Here is an 18,115-nt window from a genome sequence, read left to right on the forward strand (position 1 = left end):
TGGGGGAGGCAATGTAAAGCACATCTCCAGCCTCTCGCCATCTTGAAGATGGGCAGCCCTGACCAATCGGGACTAGGCTACTGCCCCCCTCCCACAGGAGAGTGGCAGGATAGGGGTGTACCCACCCCAGGGCAGGGACCCATTGGTCCCTGCCCTTTACCTACCTGTAACGCCCCTAAATCTAGTATTTAGGGGCATCCTGAACCTTCCTTCCTTAGATTCCAGATTCCGAAAAAACAAAGAAGAGTAAGAAGAAAAAAGACCTGCCGTGCAGCTGCTAAGAAGAGGAAGACACCAACTGCTTTGGCCCCAGCCCTACCGGCCTGTCGACCCTCAAACCTAGACCTGGCTACCTTGTGACTCTGAGCATCTGTGACTCCCATGAGCAGTGGCTCTGCTCAAAGCAAGTTTCTAACCCCTGGCATCAGCCTGGAACCGTGAACCCTGCACACTCTGCACCCGCCAAGCCTGGCCTGTGCCGGAGTGGACAAAGACCCCGAGGATGTCCCCCCAGCGACTGTGACCTCGAATACGGCTCCCAAGGACTCACCTTGATGCTCCTGGCGACACCTGCAGCCTTAGAACCAGGGACCCCCCCAACCGCGATCAACAGAGGGTAAGATTTCCCGACACCAAAAGGCACCCCGGCGCCCTGCGGCCCCCTGTGCCCGACTCCTGGGTACCTACCTATCCTAGGTACCCCAGGGTTGGACACAGGGGGCCGTGGGGCGCCGCGTGCAGGGGTGCCTTTAGGTGTCGGGAAATCTTACCCTCAGTTGATCGCAGTTGGGGGGGGCACCTGGTTCTGAGGCTGCAGGCTTCTTCAGGAATGTCGAGGGAGGTCCTTGGGTGCCGGACTCGGGGTCACAGTCGCCGTGGGGTCGTCCTCAGGGTCTTTGTTCACTCCGGCACTGGCCAGGCTCGGCTGGTGCAGAGTGTGCTGGGTTCGCGGTTCCGGGCTGCTGCCAGGGGTTAGAGATAGGTTTCGAGTAGAGCCTCTACTCATGGGAGTCCCAGGGGCTTAGAGCCAAAAGGTAGCCAGGTCCTCCGGGGTTGGTGAGGTTGCTGGCCACGAGAGATGCCGCGCTGGAGCAGGAGCAGGTTCGAGGGTCGACTGGCCGGTAGGGCTGGGGCCAAAGCAGTTGGTGTCTTCCTCTTTTTAGCAGCTGCAGGGCAGGTCTTTGTTCTTCTTGCTCTTCTTGTAGTTTCGAATCTGGAATCTGGGGAAGGAAGGTTCAGGGTGCCCCTAAATACTAGATTTAGGGGCGTTACAGGTAGGTGAAGGGCAGGGGCCAATGGGTCCCTGTCCTGGGGTGGGTACACCCCCTATCCTGCCTCTCTCCTGTGGGAGGGGGGCAGGAGCCTAGTCCTGATTGGGCAAGGCTTCCCATCTTCAAGATGGCGAGAGCCCGGAGATGTGCTTCACCTCGCCTCCCCCACCTGAGGGGTGGGGTTGACAGGCTGGCACATCCCCTGTCCTTATTTGGGGTTTCCGGCCAAGCTTCCCGCCAGAGTGGGGGGTTGCAGTGGCCTGGGGAAGCTCACAGAGGCGGAATGCCTTTGAAGCTTCCCCCTGCCCATCCTGGGGGAGGAGGTTTAGCACCTCGCCCAGGATGTGCATTGTTGCAGACCCAGGAGAGCAGGGGCTCTCCTACCCAGGGGTCCAGCGACATGTCTGCTGTGTGGCAGCCTAGGCAGCCTCAGAACAGACGTAGATTGTAGGTTTAGGTTTCAGGGGGCCTCTCTAGGATGCCCTCTGTGGTGCTTTGTACATTAAATCACACACTGGCATCAGTGTGGATTTAATGTGCTGAGCAGTTTGATACCAAACTTCTCAGTCTTCAGTGCTGCCATTATGGTGCTGTGGAGTTCGTGTTTGACAAGCTCCCAGCACCTTATACTCTTAGCTGGCAGCACTGCACTTACAGGACCCAGGAATGGACCTGGGTACTGTAGGGGCACAGGGCTCCTGCCTCTGTGTCCACACCACTGGCATAGGGCACCCAGCTAGAGGGCTGGCTGATGTATGCCAGGGCAGTGTAGGTTGTGGGCATGGCACACAGGGATGTGTGCCATGTCGACTCTGTTTTGTCTTGTATCCAGACACTCAGCCTGCAAGAGCAGTGTGTGTGTGTGTGTTAGGGTACAGGGCCTCTAAGGGTGGCACAATGAGTGCTGCAGCCCTTAAAGGCCTTCCCTGGTCACAAGGCCCTGGGTACCATTTACCAGGGGCTGACATGTGGCCAGGGTTTGCCAATTTGGGTTTTGACTGTTAGGCAGTTTTTAGGGAAAAAACACAGGCCCTGGGCACCTGATTGGCAGGAGCCCAGGGCACAACAAGGAAAAGTGCATCAGCTATGTAGGCAAAAAAGGCGGGGGTGGGGGTTACTGCAACAGAAACCCACTTTCTTACACCCTGGCAGTGTAACTTCTACCTACTTCCTCATTTGCCCTGAGCAAGTGACCAGGAGCCCAGCTCCCACAGCCGTGTGGCCTGCTAGTCAGCAGCCACCAACCAAGGCCCCCTGCCTCCCATAGGATAACATTGGGCCTAACTCACTCTGCACCTGGCTGCCCCAGTGCCGCTGAGGGTGTAACAACTGTACCAACCTGACACTGGGAGACCCCGGAGTCTGTGCCCAGAAACTTAACTCTGCCAGTCGAGTACTTACCCAAAAGCTGATAATCCAATTTTCTTCCATAGCTTAACACTGACTGGTTTCTTCTGAAATTTCTTTTAAGTGTGGAGTCTCTAAAACTTAAAATATTCACCTAAAATCAACCTAGTAACGAAAACGGAAATACTCATCTGCTATTAGGAGAGATCCCAGTGCTGGATCTTGGTGCCCAGCACTGACTCTGAAAAGTAATCACAACCGTACTTCCCATTAACACAATTTTCTTCCATAGAACATCTTTGACTATTTTTCTGTGAAATATCTTCGAAGTGTTGATTTTTGCAAACTACAAATATTCTTTAAAAATCGTACCAACTGTGAAAATGTAATTACGTACCTGTTTTAGATGGAGGTCCTAGTACTGACCCTAGGAGCCCAGCCCTGGATTACAAAAGTAACGAGAACATACTATACCCGTAACTTGAATTTTCTTCCATAGGGAATCATTGACTGTTTTTCTATGAAATTTCTTCTAAGTGTCAACTTTTAAAATAGCAAAATATTGCCAAAAAACCACAACAGTAACTAAGACAACTTTACTCACTTGTTTCCAAGAACTGTCCCAGGACTAACTCTAGGATCCAGTCCTGGAGTTAGAAAATTAATCCTGAAAGTAAGCTATTGCACATAACTTAAAACTCCCATTGAGCTCAATGCATTATTGTGTTTGAAATTGTGTTGCCTATTGCAACAACCTGTAACTGTTACCTACAAAAGTCAATTGCATATTGCTTAAGTATTTAACTAAAGCATCTCCTTCTGAGAAAGTATATTTTAATACCTATTGTTAGTTCTAAAATAAAACAACCATATATTTTTTTTTATATAAACCATTGGCCTAGAGTTCAGTTATTGAGTGTGTGAGACCATTTGCTGACTGAGTGTGTACAACAAATGCTTTACACTGTCCTCTGATACGGCCTTACTGCTCGATCAAGCTACCACTTTAGAGAGTAAGGTTATATCTAACTTTAGCCTCTGCCAAACCTCTGGGGACTGTCGACTCTGTACACCCTGTACCTATTTGGGAACAGTATATACAGAGCCACTTTCTCACACCAGTTTAGTGATGCATTTGTTGCACTGCTGATTTAAGTGAGAATCCCCATGCAGGCAGCTCATTCCCATTACTCAGTTGATGAAGAAACCGCTACTTCTTTTGCAATCTAGTTGCATTGTGGTAGTCCGATGTATTGAAACAACCTGTCATGTGCTGCACACAGGTATACTAAAACTCCCATTCACCTTGCCCCCTGCTGTCCTGTATCTGAGAAATTGAGCCTGTAATTCAAAGAGCAATGACAATGCAGGCCTTCCCAGGATGCAAGTAATGACTGCCTACGCTGTGGTCCCTATGAGCACCTGAAGCCCATACGCAGCCTCTGGATGGGATTCTCACATTCATCTTCCTCAAATCCCCTCTACCATTTACCCCACTCCTCCTGCCACTGACCCAGCAAGGTCGCGTTGCAGTATTTTGATCCTTTTGGGGTGACATGTCATGCAACCGCTAACATTTTTTGTCTGTAACTAATGCAGCAGTTATCTGTGCTTGTGCCAGGGAGTATTGAAGCGTCTCATGAAATATTGAAACTTCCTATCAAAGTTATGAGTTCTGAAACATTTTCTTTGGTGGCACTATTGCAGTGTTGCCTTTGACTTTTGAGGGTGCTATTTCATCTTGAGATCTCCATGAAAGCCTGGGATTTCTATACAGTTATAGAAAGACCGGACAAGGTATGTTAAGGAAGAAACAACGCCTTTTTCCATAACACCACTCTAAGCTACTATATTGAAAAGCAGGCATTGCAGAAAAGGACATCTGTTGCTGTAAACTCTTCTACCTAATCGAAAAATAGTAAAGGAGTTTGCATTTCTTAAGGCTAGGAAAGCATACAGTGCCCAGACTCCCACAGTGTTTATTGAAATCAGTTGGTAAGAAAAGCATGATTGGTTAGAACCTTGATAAGGCAATTCAAAATAGGGCAATTCTTGCCCATTTTACAGCTTCTTTCTCCACCAGAGCATAGTGGTATTCTCTTAGCAACAGTTTCAGAATAAAGTGGCATAATGGATGTGAGAAATCAGTCTATAAATAATGTGGAAGAAAAGTTAAGGCAATTAAAATGATGGCATGCAATTTAAACAAATCCTTCTGCTGCTGGCTCTGTGTCAGCTACTTTTTTAATAATGTACAGAAAGTAGAGTTGATTTACAAAGTCCTTAGTAAATGTTCAGCTCTGACAGACCAGGTTTCTAAAACCACATATGTCCTCATTATGAGTTATCTAGGCACCAAAATGTCATCCTTTTCTTCACAGTGGATGTGTTTTTCCAGTTAGTTACAAGGTAACCCAGATGGACCACTGAGGCCTGTGTTTACATGGTTGTGCCTTCTGCTAGTTTTAGATATTGCATGCACAGTCCAATCATGGTTGTAGTGGAATCTTCGATCACAGATGAGTACATTGACACTGAAAGGCTTTGTAAGCCTCATATCACAGCCTGTCAAACTGTTTTGTGACTCAAGGTTTTATGAAATCCATATAAATTTGTGGTTGCCATATACCATAACAGAAGTTTCTTACTCTGCCTGTTTTTTCGATCTCAAATTCTTTATTGCCCTGAGGGTTCTGGGTTACATTTCAAACAATCTTAAACAATGTGTATTCTAGTAAATTCTGGATTGGTTGATTTTCATCCTAATTTTGCTGTTCTTACCAATCTACTTTAGCGTTTTCAGTCTTTTTTTAAGTAATACATTTAGATGTGTCGGGTGTATGGAATGGCCTGCCTTTACTATGTCAACAGCTGCACCTCTTATCAGTACTCTGCTAAACAACTATGAAGCAAAGAGCAGGTAGAATTTGTATACAGGAGAAGGAAGGCATCCTGCTTCTTTCTTTGTTGGAGATTGGTAGGTCTTCAGTAATATCATCTTGAGCACCCAAGACAAGCTCACATGGTCTCTTACTAAGGGCGGGGAAAGGGACCTAAGCCGTCTGATTGTGTTGCAAAAGGCCAAGAGCTTTAATGAGGCCTAACATTTAAAATACCCTCATAATGTATCCTCAATCCTTACCAAAAACCACCTTCATTGTCATACCTCGGCCCTTTAATAGCTGAAACTCAAATGAAATTCCTTAGCCGTCATTCAGCTTTATTGCCTTTTCCCACCTTTTCATTGCCTATGGTGTTTGGATGTAAAAGCCCCCCATGATATCAGTTAATCCACATGACGCGACAGTTCTCCATCAAATTTTCTTCTTCCAAACACTTTCCTAGTCTTCTAAAGACTGCAAATACAAACCTTGATGGCTACATCAAGAAGGCTGCGTTCAAATTCCCTTTTCTAGGCAACACTTGACTGCTCCATCTGTTTTTATTTTTTATCTCAGACCTCCATTTCCTTTGGCATCCAGGGCTTAGAGAGCATGAAGATGCACAGACCTTTTGGTGTATATATGCATTGTAAGTTTTTCAGCAGACCAGAGCTAGCTGATTTTGTTCACAAGCATTGACTACTTTCAGTGAAGTCACTGCCAGTATGGCCTAACATTCACCCAGCAGAAGTTCCTTCCATTAAGACTGAAGGAGAAGCCCTGTCCTAGGAGTACTCACTAGGGTTTTCCTTTCAGAGATTGAATTCCCATTGTGTGTAATAGATGCATGCTTCTTTGGCCCTTTACTGTTTAAAACAAACCTTGCACAGGTCTGTTATTTTGGGTATGAGGCTGAAAATGTAGCATACAGATCTGAACTAACTACTAAAGTCCAGAAGAAACATCTGCTAACTACATCTAGAATATGAAATGCATCGAAATGATTACATGGACATTCACTCCCTAAAGCTATTAATTGCTTTGTGCTTGTTCTTAGTTTTTCTCTATTCTGGGTGGTAATCTTGCACACCGAAACTTGATAAACCTCAGGTTTTTATAGTTAATTTGCAAAGATGGGTTAGTACTTACTATGCAGCATAGATGCATTCATTCTTCTATGGTCATACTTCAGGTGTTCCGTGAAACTGTTGCCAACATCATGCCACAGGATTGTGTTCCTGTGTTTATATGGGTTCACATTTACAGTGCATGCATGTTATATGGGAACCTGCTTCATTAAGGAGGATCTTATCAGTTGAGTCTGATCATATTAATTGTCTTGATTTCAGGAGTTGTAATAAACAGTTCTGTTTCGGTCTTGCAGGTTCAGCTGTTGGACAGCAGGAAGCAGCATGATGCTGAAGTAAACCTTCACCGTATCACCAAGGAGTTATTAAAGAATGCTCAGAAGGAGATAACTACGTTGAAGCAGCAGCTGGGTAACACTGAGGAACAGCTTGCATCACGGGCTTCCCAGGCTTCACCCCTAACTCCTGGCAAAGGTATTTGACAGAGATGGAAGCAATTCATTTTGTTTTGTAGTAGTAGTTTCTTATTCTAACAACTAGATTTTTAATTATCTGATCTGCACATGGAGAGCATTTATTTTCTCAAACAATAGTTATAGCAGACCATTATTTTTTCTTTCTATTTTCATCTGAGAAATAGCTCCACCATTTGAAGAGATTTAGTAGCTTGAAAGAGTTTGCAATTATCAGCACCACAGGCTTGCCTTTCATTTAGTGTTGGGATGTGTATATCCAGCTCTTGTGGTTCTGTCCAATGTTTTTTTTTTTCGCCTTGTTGGTTTATGCTATTGTGTAATGGCTCCTCAAGTGTGAACCCAAAGCATCAGTATTTTTTGTTTTGTTAGTGTCTGCTTTGCTCACAGTGAAGCACACCAGAATATTTCCAGTGAGAATCAAAAAAGGACTTTCTCCTTTGTACTTGGTGTCTTTGTCGTTTTTGTTTTTAGGCTCTACCATAGAGAGAGACTGTGTGTGAGTTTTGGGGTAAACACTATGGATTCTTAATTTTTGAAAGATTATGGACCATGGAAACATCAATTTGTTCTCTCCCCCCCCCCCCCCCCCCCCCCTGCCACACTACCCTTCTTAATATATATGCCCATTTGCTTTCATTCTTCTGATCATTCAGTATTTATTTTTTCTTGCACCTACTGCGCGCTAGGTAGCAGTTTAGCCAGGCAGGCTTTATTTCAAGCATTTGTTGCTGATTATAAAGTGGATGACTGTTTTAAATGTAAAATGGTAGAGCGAGTTGGAATTTCCTCAGTGTTATTGGCGAAACAGGTGCTCTTATTGTGGGCATCACCCTGCCACTGATACCAGTGTGTGCATTCTGGATTTTGTCAGCAGTTTGTCAAAACCCATTTCTCATCCAAGTAATTTCCTACTTGTTTAAGAATTCTACCTCTTCTTCCCCTGCCTCATACCCCAAAACTGCGAGAGAGATCACCACTGTTTGTTTTTACTCTACTAGAACTTTTATCTGGTCTTCTCAAATACCTCTTATTTCAACTCCAGTGTAATGCAAAATTCTGCTTCAGTCCTTTTTGTTGTGTAATCACTGGACTGCCTTTATTTCAGTTTGAGAAACGTTTGTTAGCTTCTTGTAGCATAGCAGTGTGATTTCATAAACCTTTGCCTATGTCACAGATGTCCATAGCCTGCCTTTCTTCAAAACCATGTGCTGTTCCTTCTGCTTGAAGCTCTGTACCTATTCTTTCTAGTGACTGCTTCTATCAAGATAGGTCAGTCTGTCCTTTTTAGTATTCCCTTTTCAGATGGCTACAGACTGGAGCAACATCCCCCTGTTTCTCCGAGCCCAAACAAATCACTAAAGGCTTAATTCCGACTAGGTCTTAGTCACGGTGGCGGTCCGACAACCGCTGCACTGCTGGACCGCCCACAGTATTACAACTGTGGCAGTTGGACCGCCACAAGACCACTGCAACCGCCAGAGAGCTGCGGTCCCGTGACAGTCTGAGGGCCGCAATATGCTTGGCAGTGCCCTGAAGGCACCGCCAAGTATATGAAGACTTTCCTCTCTGCCAGTGGTGTCCTGGAGGTTCTTCCTCCATGTTACTGGTGGCAGTGTGGAAAGGGGGGCCCCCTCTTGCCCTCGTGCATGGTGGTGCATGCAGAGGGGCACAGGGTTTTTTTCCCCGCCGTCTTTCTGCACCCCCAGTTCTAGGACTGCACGGACTTTACAGTCCATGCTGTACTGAAACGTGCTCTTGCTGGCCCATGGCGATGCCTTTCTAAGCCTCACCTATGAGTCATAGGAAGGCAGCGCTGTGGGCCAGCACCTGCAGGACTGACTACCGGATTTTAATTCGTAATCCGGCGGGTGGTGTGCATATGGATTTTCCGGGCCTGGAGCCGGGCGTCGGCGTGGTGCCCCACTCCAGGACCACCAAAGTCTTAATCAGGCCTTTATTCTTTTAAAGTAACTAAAGATCTTTCTGCCCCCCAGGACTTTGCGCGTTGACCCCCTTTAAGGGTGCAGTTGCACTTTCTAAATGACTTCAACTCGTTCATCAAATTAAAGATCATTTGGTTTGATCAGTTTTATAACCAGTGTTAGCCTCAAGGCCCATGTGTAGGAAGCTGTCTCTGTATACTATACCAATGTGAGGTATACTGTGCACAGAGTCCAGTGGAACCCAAAAGGTAGGCATAGGTAAAGTAGATAGCACCTCACTCTATTTGTGGTAGTGTGGTCGAGCAGTAAGACTTTAACAGAGGATTTGTTGTACACACTCAGTCAGCAAATGAATTCGCACACTCAGACTAAACTTCAGACCAATTGTTTTTGTATTAAAATATTCTTTTAGTTATTTTATTTCCTAGAACCAAGCAAGCCTGGCACAGGTAAGTGATAAATACTTTGCAGTAAATATACAGTTGTAACAGTTTAATTTGGAATTGTAAATGTTCTTTGATTTGATCACAATAATGTTACTGATAATGCAATGCTTTACAGGATACAGTACATATACTTTGATTAGGATTTGTAGTAAAATTACAGATGTTACTTTTGAGATTACTTTTCTTACACAGTGCAGTATGCCTGGATACTGCACCGGGACATTTCCTGTAAACAGATAAGTTAAAGTGTTTTTGTTAGTTAGTACAATTTTAAAGAATTACTTTAGGTTTTCCAACTCCACACTTTTTCATAGAAAAATAGTCAGTGTTGTCCTATGGAGGAAAATAGTGTTATCGGTTTTAAGGTAAATACTTTGTTGTGGGAGTTGGTGTTCTGGGGTTAGACTTAGGGTCCCCCAGGGTCAAGGATGCTCTCTTGTTGCACCCTCAGCGGAATTTGGGCAGCCGGGTGAAGAGTGCTGAGGCCCAATGTTATCCAATGGGAGATATAGGGTCTCTGGTTGGTGGCTGCTGACAAGCAGGCCACTGGGTTGTGGGAGCAAAGCTCCTGGACTTAAGCTCGGGGCAAACAGGGGTTTAGGCCAACACAAAAGATGCACCCACAGCGGCACTGGGGCGGATGGGTGCGGAGTGCTGTTTTGGCATCAGAAGCCCTGTAGCTTTCAATGGGGAGTCTCTGGTTTGCAAAAGCACTGCAGGCTTGGGGACGAAGGTCTTCTGGGTGCGACCACCACTTGGAGAGGTAAGTTGAGATCCTGAGAGTTGGTTAGGCACCGTTGGTTGGGCCACCCAAGGCCGTGGGGTGACTAGTGCAGGGGTGCCTTTTAGGGGTCAGATCTTCTTACCAGTTCCTGGTTGTGGTTGGGGGGCCTTCTGGTTTGAGGCTGCTGGTGTTGGCTGGAGGCTTGAGGCAGGTCAGGGGTCGCTGGATCTCGGATCAGGATTGCTGCGGGACCTCATCTTGGTGTTGGGCCACTCTAACTCGGGCCGTGGGCACCGGGTGCAGAGTGGTGCAGACCCGCTGATCCTTGCAGAACTGGAGTCTGTTTGAACAAATCCGGTGTTCACGGGAAACAGTCTTTGTGGTTGAAGGCAGGCAGGTCCTCCGGGGTTTTTGAGGTTGCTGGCTGCAGGAAACACCAGGATTTTGCAGGAGCAGGTTCGAGGTGGAGACAGGCCATTAGGGCTGGGTCCAAGTCAGGGGTCGTCTTCCTCTTGTTAGCTTTGGCACGGGTGTTCGTGTCCTTCTTTTCTTGTTGCAGGTACTTGTCTGACTTCTTGGTTCAGGACTGCCCCCCTGAATACTGCATTTAGTGGGCGTTTTAGGGGCCTCGGTCCGTAGCCAATGGCCTACTGACCTTAGGGTGACTACACCCTTAGTGTGCTCACCCCACATGGGAGAGTGAGCACAATCCCTAATCCTGATTGGGGAGTGCCTGCCATCTGCAAGATGGCGGGCACTGAAGAGTGGGTGTTACCTCGCCTCCCCCACCTGAGGGGTGGTGTTGACAGAGGTGGGCACACCTTCTTGGCTGGTTAATTTTTCCCGCCTGTCTTTCTGCCGAAAAAGAGGGGAGACCGGAAGGGGGCTTGCTCCTGATAGCAGGAGAGGCTGGGGGTCCCATTACAAAGGCTGCCAAAGTCACCTTTCACAGATGGCTCTTCCTGGCCTGGGGGAGGTGTGAACACCTCCACCCAGGATAGGCTTTGTTTCTGGGCTCCGGTATCTAAGGCTCCCACCCTTGGGGTCCAGAGACATGTCTTGTGGTGGCAGGCTGGTGTGTAGCAGTCAGGGAACCCACCAGAGGCTGGTCTTTTTTCAGGGGGCATCTCTAAGATGCCCTCCGAGTGCAATTTTTATTAAATTCCACACTTGCATCAGTGTGGGTTTAATGTACTGAAGTTTGATACCAAACTTCTCGTTCTCAGTGTAGCCATTATGGTGTTGTGGGGTTCGTAATTACAAACTCCCAGCACTATATACTCTTAATGACTGCACTGCACTTAGTGCTCAGGAATGGACTTGGGCACTGTAGGCTCATGCACCTGTACCCTCACAACTGGTATAGGGCACCCAGCTAGAGGAGTGACTGATTTATGCCAGGGCAGTGGGTTGTAGGCATGGCACACATGTGTGCCATGTCGACTCTTCACTTTGTTCTGCACCAAAACATGCAGCCTGCAAAGGCAGCGTGTGTGAAAGGTACAGGACCTATAAGGGTGGCACAATACGTGCTGCAGCCCTTGGAGATCGTCCCTGGTCACAGTGCCCTGGGTGCCCGTGGTACCATTTACCAGGGGCTGACCACTGGCGGGAGGCTTTTCTAACCTGCTGCGATTCCCTGTTACTGCCACGGCCATTGTCGGAACTGGGTCCCGGACGCTGTCAGTCCTCCCCTGCCGCCGTAGCTTCCAGCTTCGCACGGCCGCTGCAGGGGAGACTACAGCTCCCAGCGTGCTCCAGGGGTTTGCCACGCCCACTTGCCGCCAGTTCGCGCCCGGAGGCGCTTAAACGCAAGGAGCTCCCTCGGTGGAGCGGGAGGCTTTTCTAACCTGCTGCGATTCCCTGTTACTGCCACGGCCATTGTCGGAACTGGGTCCCGGACGCTGTCAGTCCTCCCCTGCCGCCGTAGCTTCCAGCTTCGCACGGCCGCTGCAGGGGAGACTACAGCTCCCAGCGTGCTCCAGGGGTTTGCCACGCCCACTTGCCGCCAGTTCGCGCCCGGAGGCGCTTAAACGCAAGGAGCTCCCTCGGTGGAGCGGGAGGCTTTTCTAACCTGCTGCGATTCCCTGTTACTGCCACGGCCATTGTCGGAACTGGGTCCCAGACGCTGTCAGTCCTCCCCTGCCGCCGCAGCTTCCAGCTTCGCACGGCCGCTGCAGGGGAGACTACAGCTCCCAGCGTGCTCCAGGGGTTTGCCACGCCCACTTGCCGCCAGTTCGCGCCCGGAGGCGCTTAAACGCAAGGAGCTCCCTCGGTGGAGCGGGAGGCTTTTCTAACCTGCTGCGATTCCCTGTTACTGCCACGGCCATTGTCGGAACTGGGTCCCGGACGCTGTCAGTCCTCCCCTGCCGCCGTAGCTTCCAGCTTCGCACGGCCGCTGCAGGGGAGACTACAGCTCCCAGCGTGCTCCAGGGGTTTGCCACGCCCACTTGCCGCCAGTTCGCGCCCGGAGGCGCTTAAACGCAAGGAGCTCCCTCGGTGGAGCGGGAGGCTTTTCTAACCTGCTGCGATTCCCTGTTACTGCCACGGCCATTGTCGGAACTGGGTCCCGGACGCTGTCAGTCCTCCCCTGCCGCCGTAGCTTCCAGCTTCGCACGGCCGCTGCAGGGGAGACTACAGCTCCCAGCGTGCTCCAGGGGTTTGCCACGCCCACTTGCCGCCAGTTCGCGCCCGGAGGCGCTTAAACGCAAGGAGCTCCCTCGGTGGAGCGGGAGGCTTTTCTAACCTGCTGCGATTCCCTGTTACTGCCACGGCCATTGTCGGAACTGGGTCCCGGACGCTGTCAGTCCTCCCCTGCCGCCGTAGCTTCCAGCTTCGCACGGCCGCTGCAGGGGAGACTACAGCTCCCAGCGTGCTCCAGGGGTTTGCCACGCCCACTTGCCGCCAGTTCGCGCCCGGAGGCGCTTAAACGCAAGGAACTCCCTCCGCGTCGCGGGACGCGCGCGGGTGTCGCCGGGCTGAGCCCGGGCAGAGGGCGGGCCGTCTGTGGCCGTCAGGGGCCAAAGGAGGCCGGGCTGGGCCGCCCCCCTAACTCTGGGCCTGAAATTACCACTGAACGGCCCTCTCGTGGAGATTTTTACCAACTGTGCTTGCTACTCTGAAGGTAAATGGGAGCACTGCCACGCTCGTTGTGCTTCTAAGGATTGTGACGATATCTGCTGCAGTATCTGTGTGCACTACTGCTTAATCTGGTTGTTTTTGTTCCTTGGTCCGGCTCGCTTGCCTCTATGGCTAAAAATATTATCAAAGTTGTGGCCAAGGGGGGCGTGGGGACCCTGGATGCCTTCTTGAAGAAAGCTGAAACTGTTGTTGCCAGAGAAATCGCAAGTGTTGAGAGGAGGCTTTCCCTGGAACCAGTACTATTGTCTAACCATGGATCGCAATCGAATGCCCTTATTGATGACATTGATGTGAGCTTGCCTAGTTGTCCATCTATTGTAGAGCCTGCACTAGAAGTGAGAGATATTGTTGTTCCTTTTGTAGTAGATTGTACTGACGGTCCTCCTCTCTCACCTCGAACCACTCGCTCTGGACAATCTCGAGTATCAATGTCCGCCACTACTAATTTAAAAAATGGTAAAAGAAAAGCGACCAAGGGTCCAAATGGAACGCGTCAAAAAGTAAAACAATCTAGGACTGTAAAGTCTGTTACTGAGTTAGTTCCACAGGATTCTACATTGGCCCCTTTGGCTCAGGGGAATAAGACGCTTGGGGCAGGTGCGAACGTTGCTCAGGTTTCTGTTGTTTCTGCTGGTTTTAACTTGATTGAAATTTTAAAACTTATGGATGAGCAATTGAAGGTTTCTCTGTCCCCGGTTTTGAATAGACTTGATAAAATTGAGAACAGACTTACTTCGATTGAGCGCCACATAGCTGGTCAGGAAACAATCTTAGCAAATCGTAATTTACTGGAGAGACCCACCTTAGCTGGAGCTATTTCCAGAGTATCCGACCTAGCTGATTCCATGATACTTACCACTGTAGGTGCTAATAACCAATCTGCAGTGGCAGCCGAACCACCTGGGGGTGTTAACTTGAGTTCTCGGGATGTCCCAAGGAGAGTAAGCTTGCCCCCCACACAGGTAATTAAAGAATACCCTTTGCATTTGCCACCGGAGGCTTGTCCGTATACTGTCATTCTGGCAAATGTCCCTCCATCTACTGATGGAAAGGAAGAAAATTGGTCCTCTTTGAGGAACAAAGCTTTACATTTTTTAGCTGAAAAGACAGTTTTGGGGAGCCACCTTTTTGAGTGTTTTAAAATGGTAAGAAGGGTTTCCTGGGTGGGGAAGTTAAATAAGACACTTAAGGGCGACTGTGTAGTCGTGAGTTTTAGCTCCCCGGATTTGGTAGCTAACATTTTTAGGCAGGCAGGAACGTCTAGATTACATGATGAATATGTGAACATCCTTCCATTGGGGTTCTTCTATCCACCTCACTTACAGAGACGGGGCGGGAATAGTGGATATAACGCCCAACCTGTTCCTGCGATCAGAACACTGACCTTGAGTAACAGATACGAGGTCCTTAGTTCTCTGGACACAAATGACTGACTTCATGTAGCGCACAGCCAGTCTTTGGTCATTGAAGCCAGTGGGGTGTGTATGGAAGATGAGGGAAGTGTGATGCCTGTCAATGATAATACCGTTTCTTATGGTTCGGGTGTTAGTCCCGCCACCCGAATGATTTATCGGGTTAATGGTATCAATCGGCCAAAAATTAAGTTCACTCAAGATGACCGGGTTAATGCTCCCGTTGGCACGCTTAATTATGTGCCTGTAAGGGCTTTTGCTAGGGAGGAGGTAGCGGACTCCTCCTCCCAACTTTCGGTTATGGGTAATAGTGTGGCTAACGTATTAGCAAATAGGGTTACTGCCTTGTCATGGAATATAGCTGGGTTGAGAGCAAAAAGAGAGGATACATGTTGGAAGTCATTTCTCTCTTCCTTCCATATAATTGCTTTACAAGAGACGTGGGAGGCCAGAGATTCCTTTTATTTGGATGGGTTCCAGTCTTTTATTAAATATGCTGTGCCTTCATCCTCGGGGAGACCCAGGGGTGGTCTCTTGTTATTATTTAGTCTTAAGCTATTGTATAGCACAGAACTTGTTAAGACTAGTTCACCCAATATATTGGCGGTTAAAGTTGTAGGTGTCAAACTTCCATCAATGTTAGTTGTGAACTTTTATAATTCATTTACGAGGATGGACGAATTGGAGCACTTAAAGGTCTTATTCACCTTTTTAGAGGATTTTGATGCAAATAATGTTACCCCTTATTTGTTATTGTTTGGCGATTTTAATATTCATTTAAGACAATCCAATTGTTTTGGAAATTTTAAGCAGGCTTATTGCCCGCAGGAGGAAGCCCACTTTGAACTTTCAAAAGGTGGGATGTTTCTAGACAGTATTGTATCTGCTTTTAATTTATTTGTGCCAATGCAGAACCTAGTATCTCCTGTTCCTACATTCACTGGTCAGGGTCACAACACTATTATTGATCATATACTAATTTCCTGTACTATGAAGGGACTGATAGGACCATTTTGTGTTACTGCAAACGTCCTTGGTGATCACAATCCATTATCCTTGGAATTAAACATTAATGATGTCTTTAGGCCTAATCATATGTCTACAATCTCTAATTCAAACCTAGTCCCTATTAAACAGGGAACTCGTTTGAGATGGGAGGTTATTACTCCTAGTGATTTTCTTGAGAAACTGTATCACAGTAAGTTGGAGGATTTTAATATCTGCCTAGCGATAGAATCTAAACCAGGGGATATTCTTGGTGCCTTTGAACGAATAACCAGTCAGATTATGGATAATCTAACCCTCGTAGGGAAACCAAGACCTAAGAAGCACAAACTGGTTTGATCAGGCATGTAGTAGCGCGCACTCTATTCTCTTACTGGCTTTAAAAGATGGCGCTAAAGATAACAGCAGGATTGTGGAGGCAAGAAGATCCTTTAAGAAAACACTTAAGGCAAGGAAAACTTGTCTGAAAAACTTGGCGTGGGAAGAATTGTCAGACGCTAGTGTCTTAAAAAGTAGTTCCCAATTTTGGAAAGTAATTAACAGCCCACTTTTTAATGAAATGGAAAATACTATTAATGATTGTCTTATTGCCCCAGATAAATGGGTGTCTCATTTTAGTGGGCTCTATTCTGAGATTCCCGACCAGAATCCTGTAAATTTTGGGGATACTAATCTGTCATCGAAAATTAATTTTACCGAGGCTGAAGTTCAGGACGCCATTGAATCAATGGCTAAGGGCAAAGCACCCGGCCCCGATGGTGTCCCCGCGGATTTGTACAAGGCAGATTCAAATTACTGGGCGAAACTTCTAACCTTAGTTTTTAATGCGGCAGCAAAGGAGGGTGCTCCCCGTTCTTGGGGTAAGGCCGTGATAGTACCAATATTTAAAAAAGGTGCTAGAGAGGATCCGGCATGCTATCGGCCGATTTCTCTTCTCGATTCTGCGATGAAAATAATGGGTAAAGTTGTCCTAGCACGGTTAACATCATGGCTGGAGGACAACTCCATTATTTCGGACCTTCAGTATGGTTTCAGAAAGGGAAGGAGCACGGTAGGTCAATGCCTTAATTTGCATCTCATCATTGGGAAGTATACGATTGCGAAGCAGGGGGTCCTACACTTAGCATTCATGGACCTATCTACTGCTTTTGATTTGGTTAATCGTCAAAAACTATGGGCATCCCTGGCAACTATGGGTCTTGACCCTGTGCTGATTTCCTTTTTAGCACTTATACATGAAGACACTACTGCGGCGGTCCGTTATAATAAGGACAGGAATCTAACTGATGCCTGGCAGGTGAAGCGTGGGGTAAGACAGGGGTGCATTCTTGCCCCCCTGCTTTTCTCACTTTATATTAATAACCTGGGGAAGTTTTGTCCCCATCTTGTAAAGACATCCCAAGAGTAGGTACTAAGTTGATTCCCGCTTTGTTGTATGCGGATGACACGGTCTTATTGGCTAGAACTGCAAGAGGCCTTCAAGCCCTTTTAAATGGTTTTAACGATTTTATGGTCTCCTTGGACTTAGTAATAAATTTTAAAAAATCACACTCAATGACAATAGGAGATGGAGCTGCGAAAAAGGTTAAATTCTTCTGCAATAAGCAGGAGCTAACAAAAGTCCAGACCTTTCCATATTTGGGGGTCACCTTTGATGACCGAGGATCATGGGTCGCGCAACGCGCACAGAAACAGAATATTCTCGCTAGGGCAACAGGAGCATTGTTGGGTTTTGCAAAACGGCTGGGATGCAAGCCCTTGCCCGCGATTTTGAAGATATATAACGCTAAGTGCGTGCCTATGGCCCTGTATGGTAGTGAGGTCTGGGGCTATGCGTCGGCAGTGGAGATTCAATTAATTGAGAATGCCTTTTTTCGGAAACTTTTGTCATTGCCTGTTTCTACTTCAATTTTTAACATCCATGAAGATTTGGGGGCTGAGTATTTAGTGGATCAGATTTCCGTTGCCCCATTAATGGGTTGGTTAAGGGTTTGGGTGCAGCAACCACCAACCCTAAACCAGCTCATTATACAAGATTGCCTGGCCCTTGACAAAGCCATGTGTATTCCTTGGCTACGATATATTAAATCCAAGATGGAGACTCTTGGCTGCTTAGAATTATTTGAGAGACCATGTGAGCTGTCTAAATTGGAAATAAAAGACTTAGTCTCAGTTCATGTGCAGGGCAAAGTTGCAGAGAGAAGGCGAGGAAGTGTGTAAACCGTCTGTTAGGAGATTTGTCATGCTAAGTATGGGTAATGAGATTCAGCCATACTTGACTTATATAAATAACCCTTTTCATCTGTTTTTATTGATTAGGTTTAAACATGACATGTTACCTTGGCTCTTAGCACACCCGAAGGGCTTTTTTAAAGAGGGG

General features: G+C 47.4%; 1 protein-coding gene across 8 annotated transcripts in view; it reads left to right on the plus strand.

The window, feature by feature from the left end:
- The window catches only part of TPR (translocated promoter region, nuclear basket protein), a 645,150-nt gene that overhangs the window by 155,057 nt on the left and 471,978 nt on the right, over positions 1 to 18,115 (plus strand). For all 8 annotated transcript variants that reach the window (XM_085601673.1, XM_085601674.1, XM_085601677.1 and 5 more), the window contains exon 21: positions 6,885 to 7,062. In XM_085601673.1, coding sequence (XP_085457799.1) covers positions 6,885 to 7,062 — 178 coding nt within the window. The remainder of the gene's footprint in view (positions 1 to 6,884; positions 7,063 to 18,115) is intronic.

Source organism: Triturus cristatus, chromosome 4_2, assembly GCF_964204655.1.
Source record: "Triturus cristatus chromosome 4_2, aTriCri1.1, whole genome shotgun sequence".
Taxonomy (NCBI): domain Eukaryota; kingdom Metazoa; phylum Chordata; class Amphibia; order Caudata; family Salamandridae; genus Triturus; species Triturus cristatus.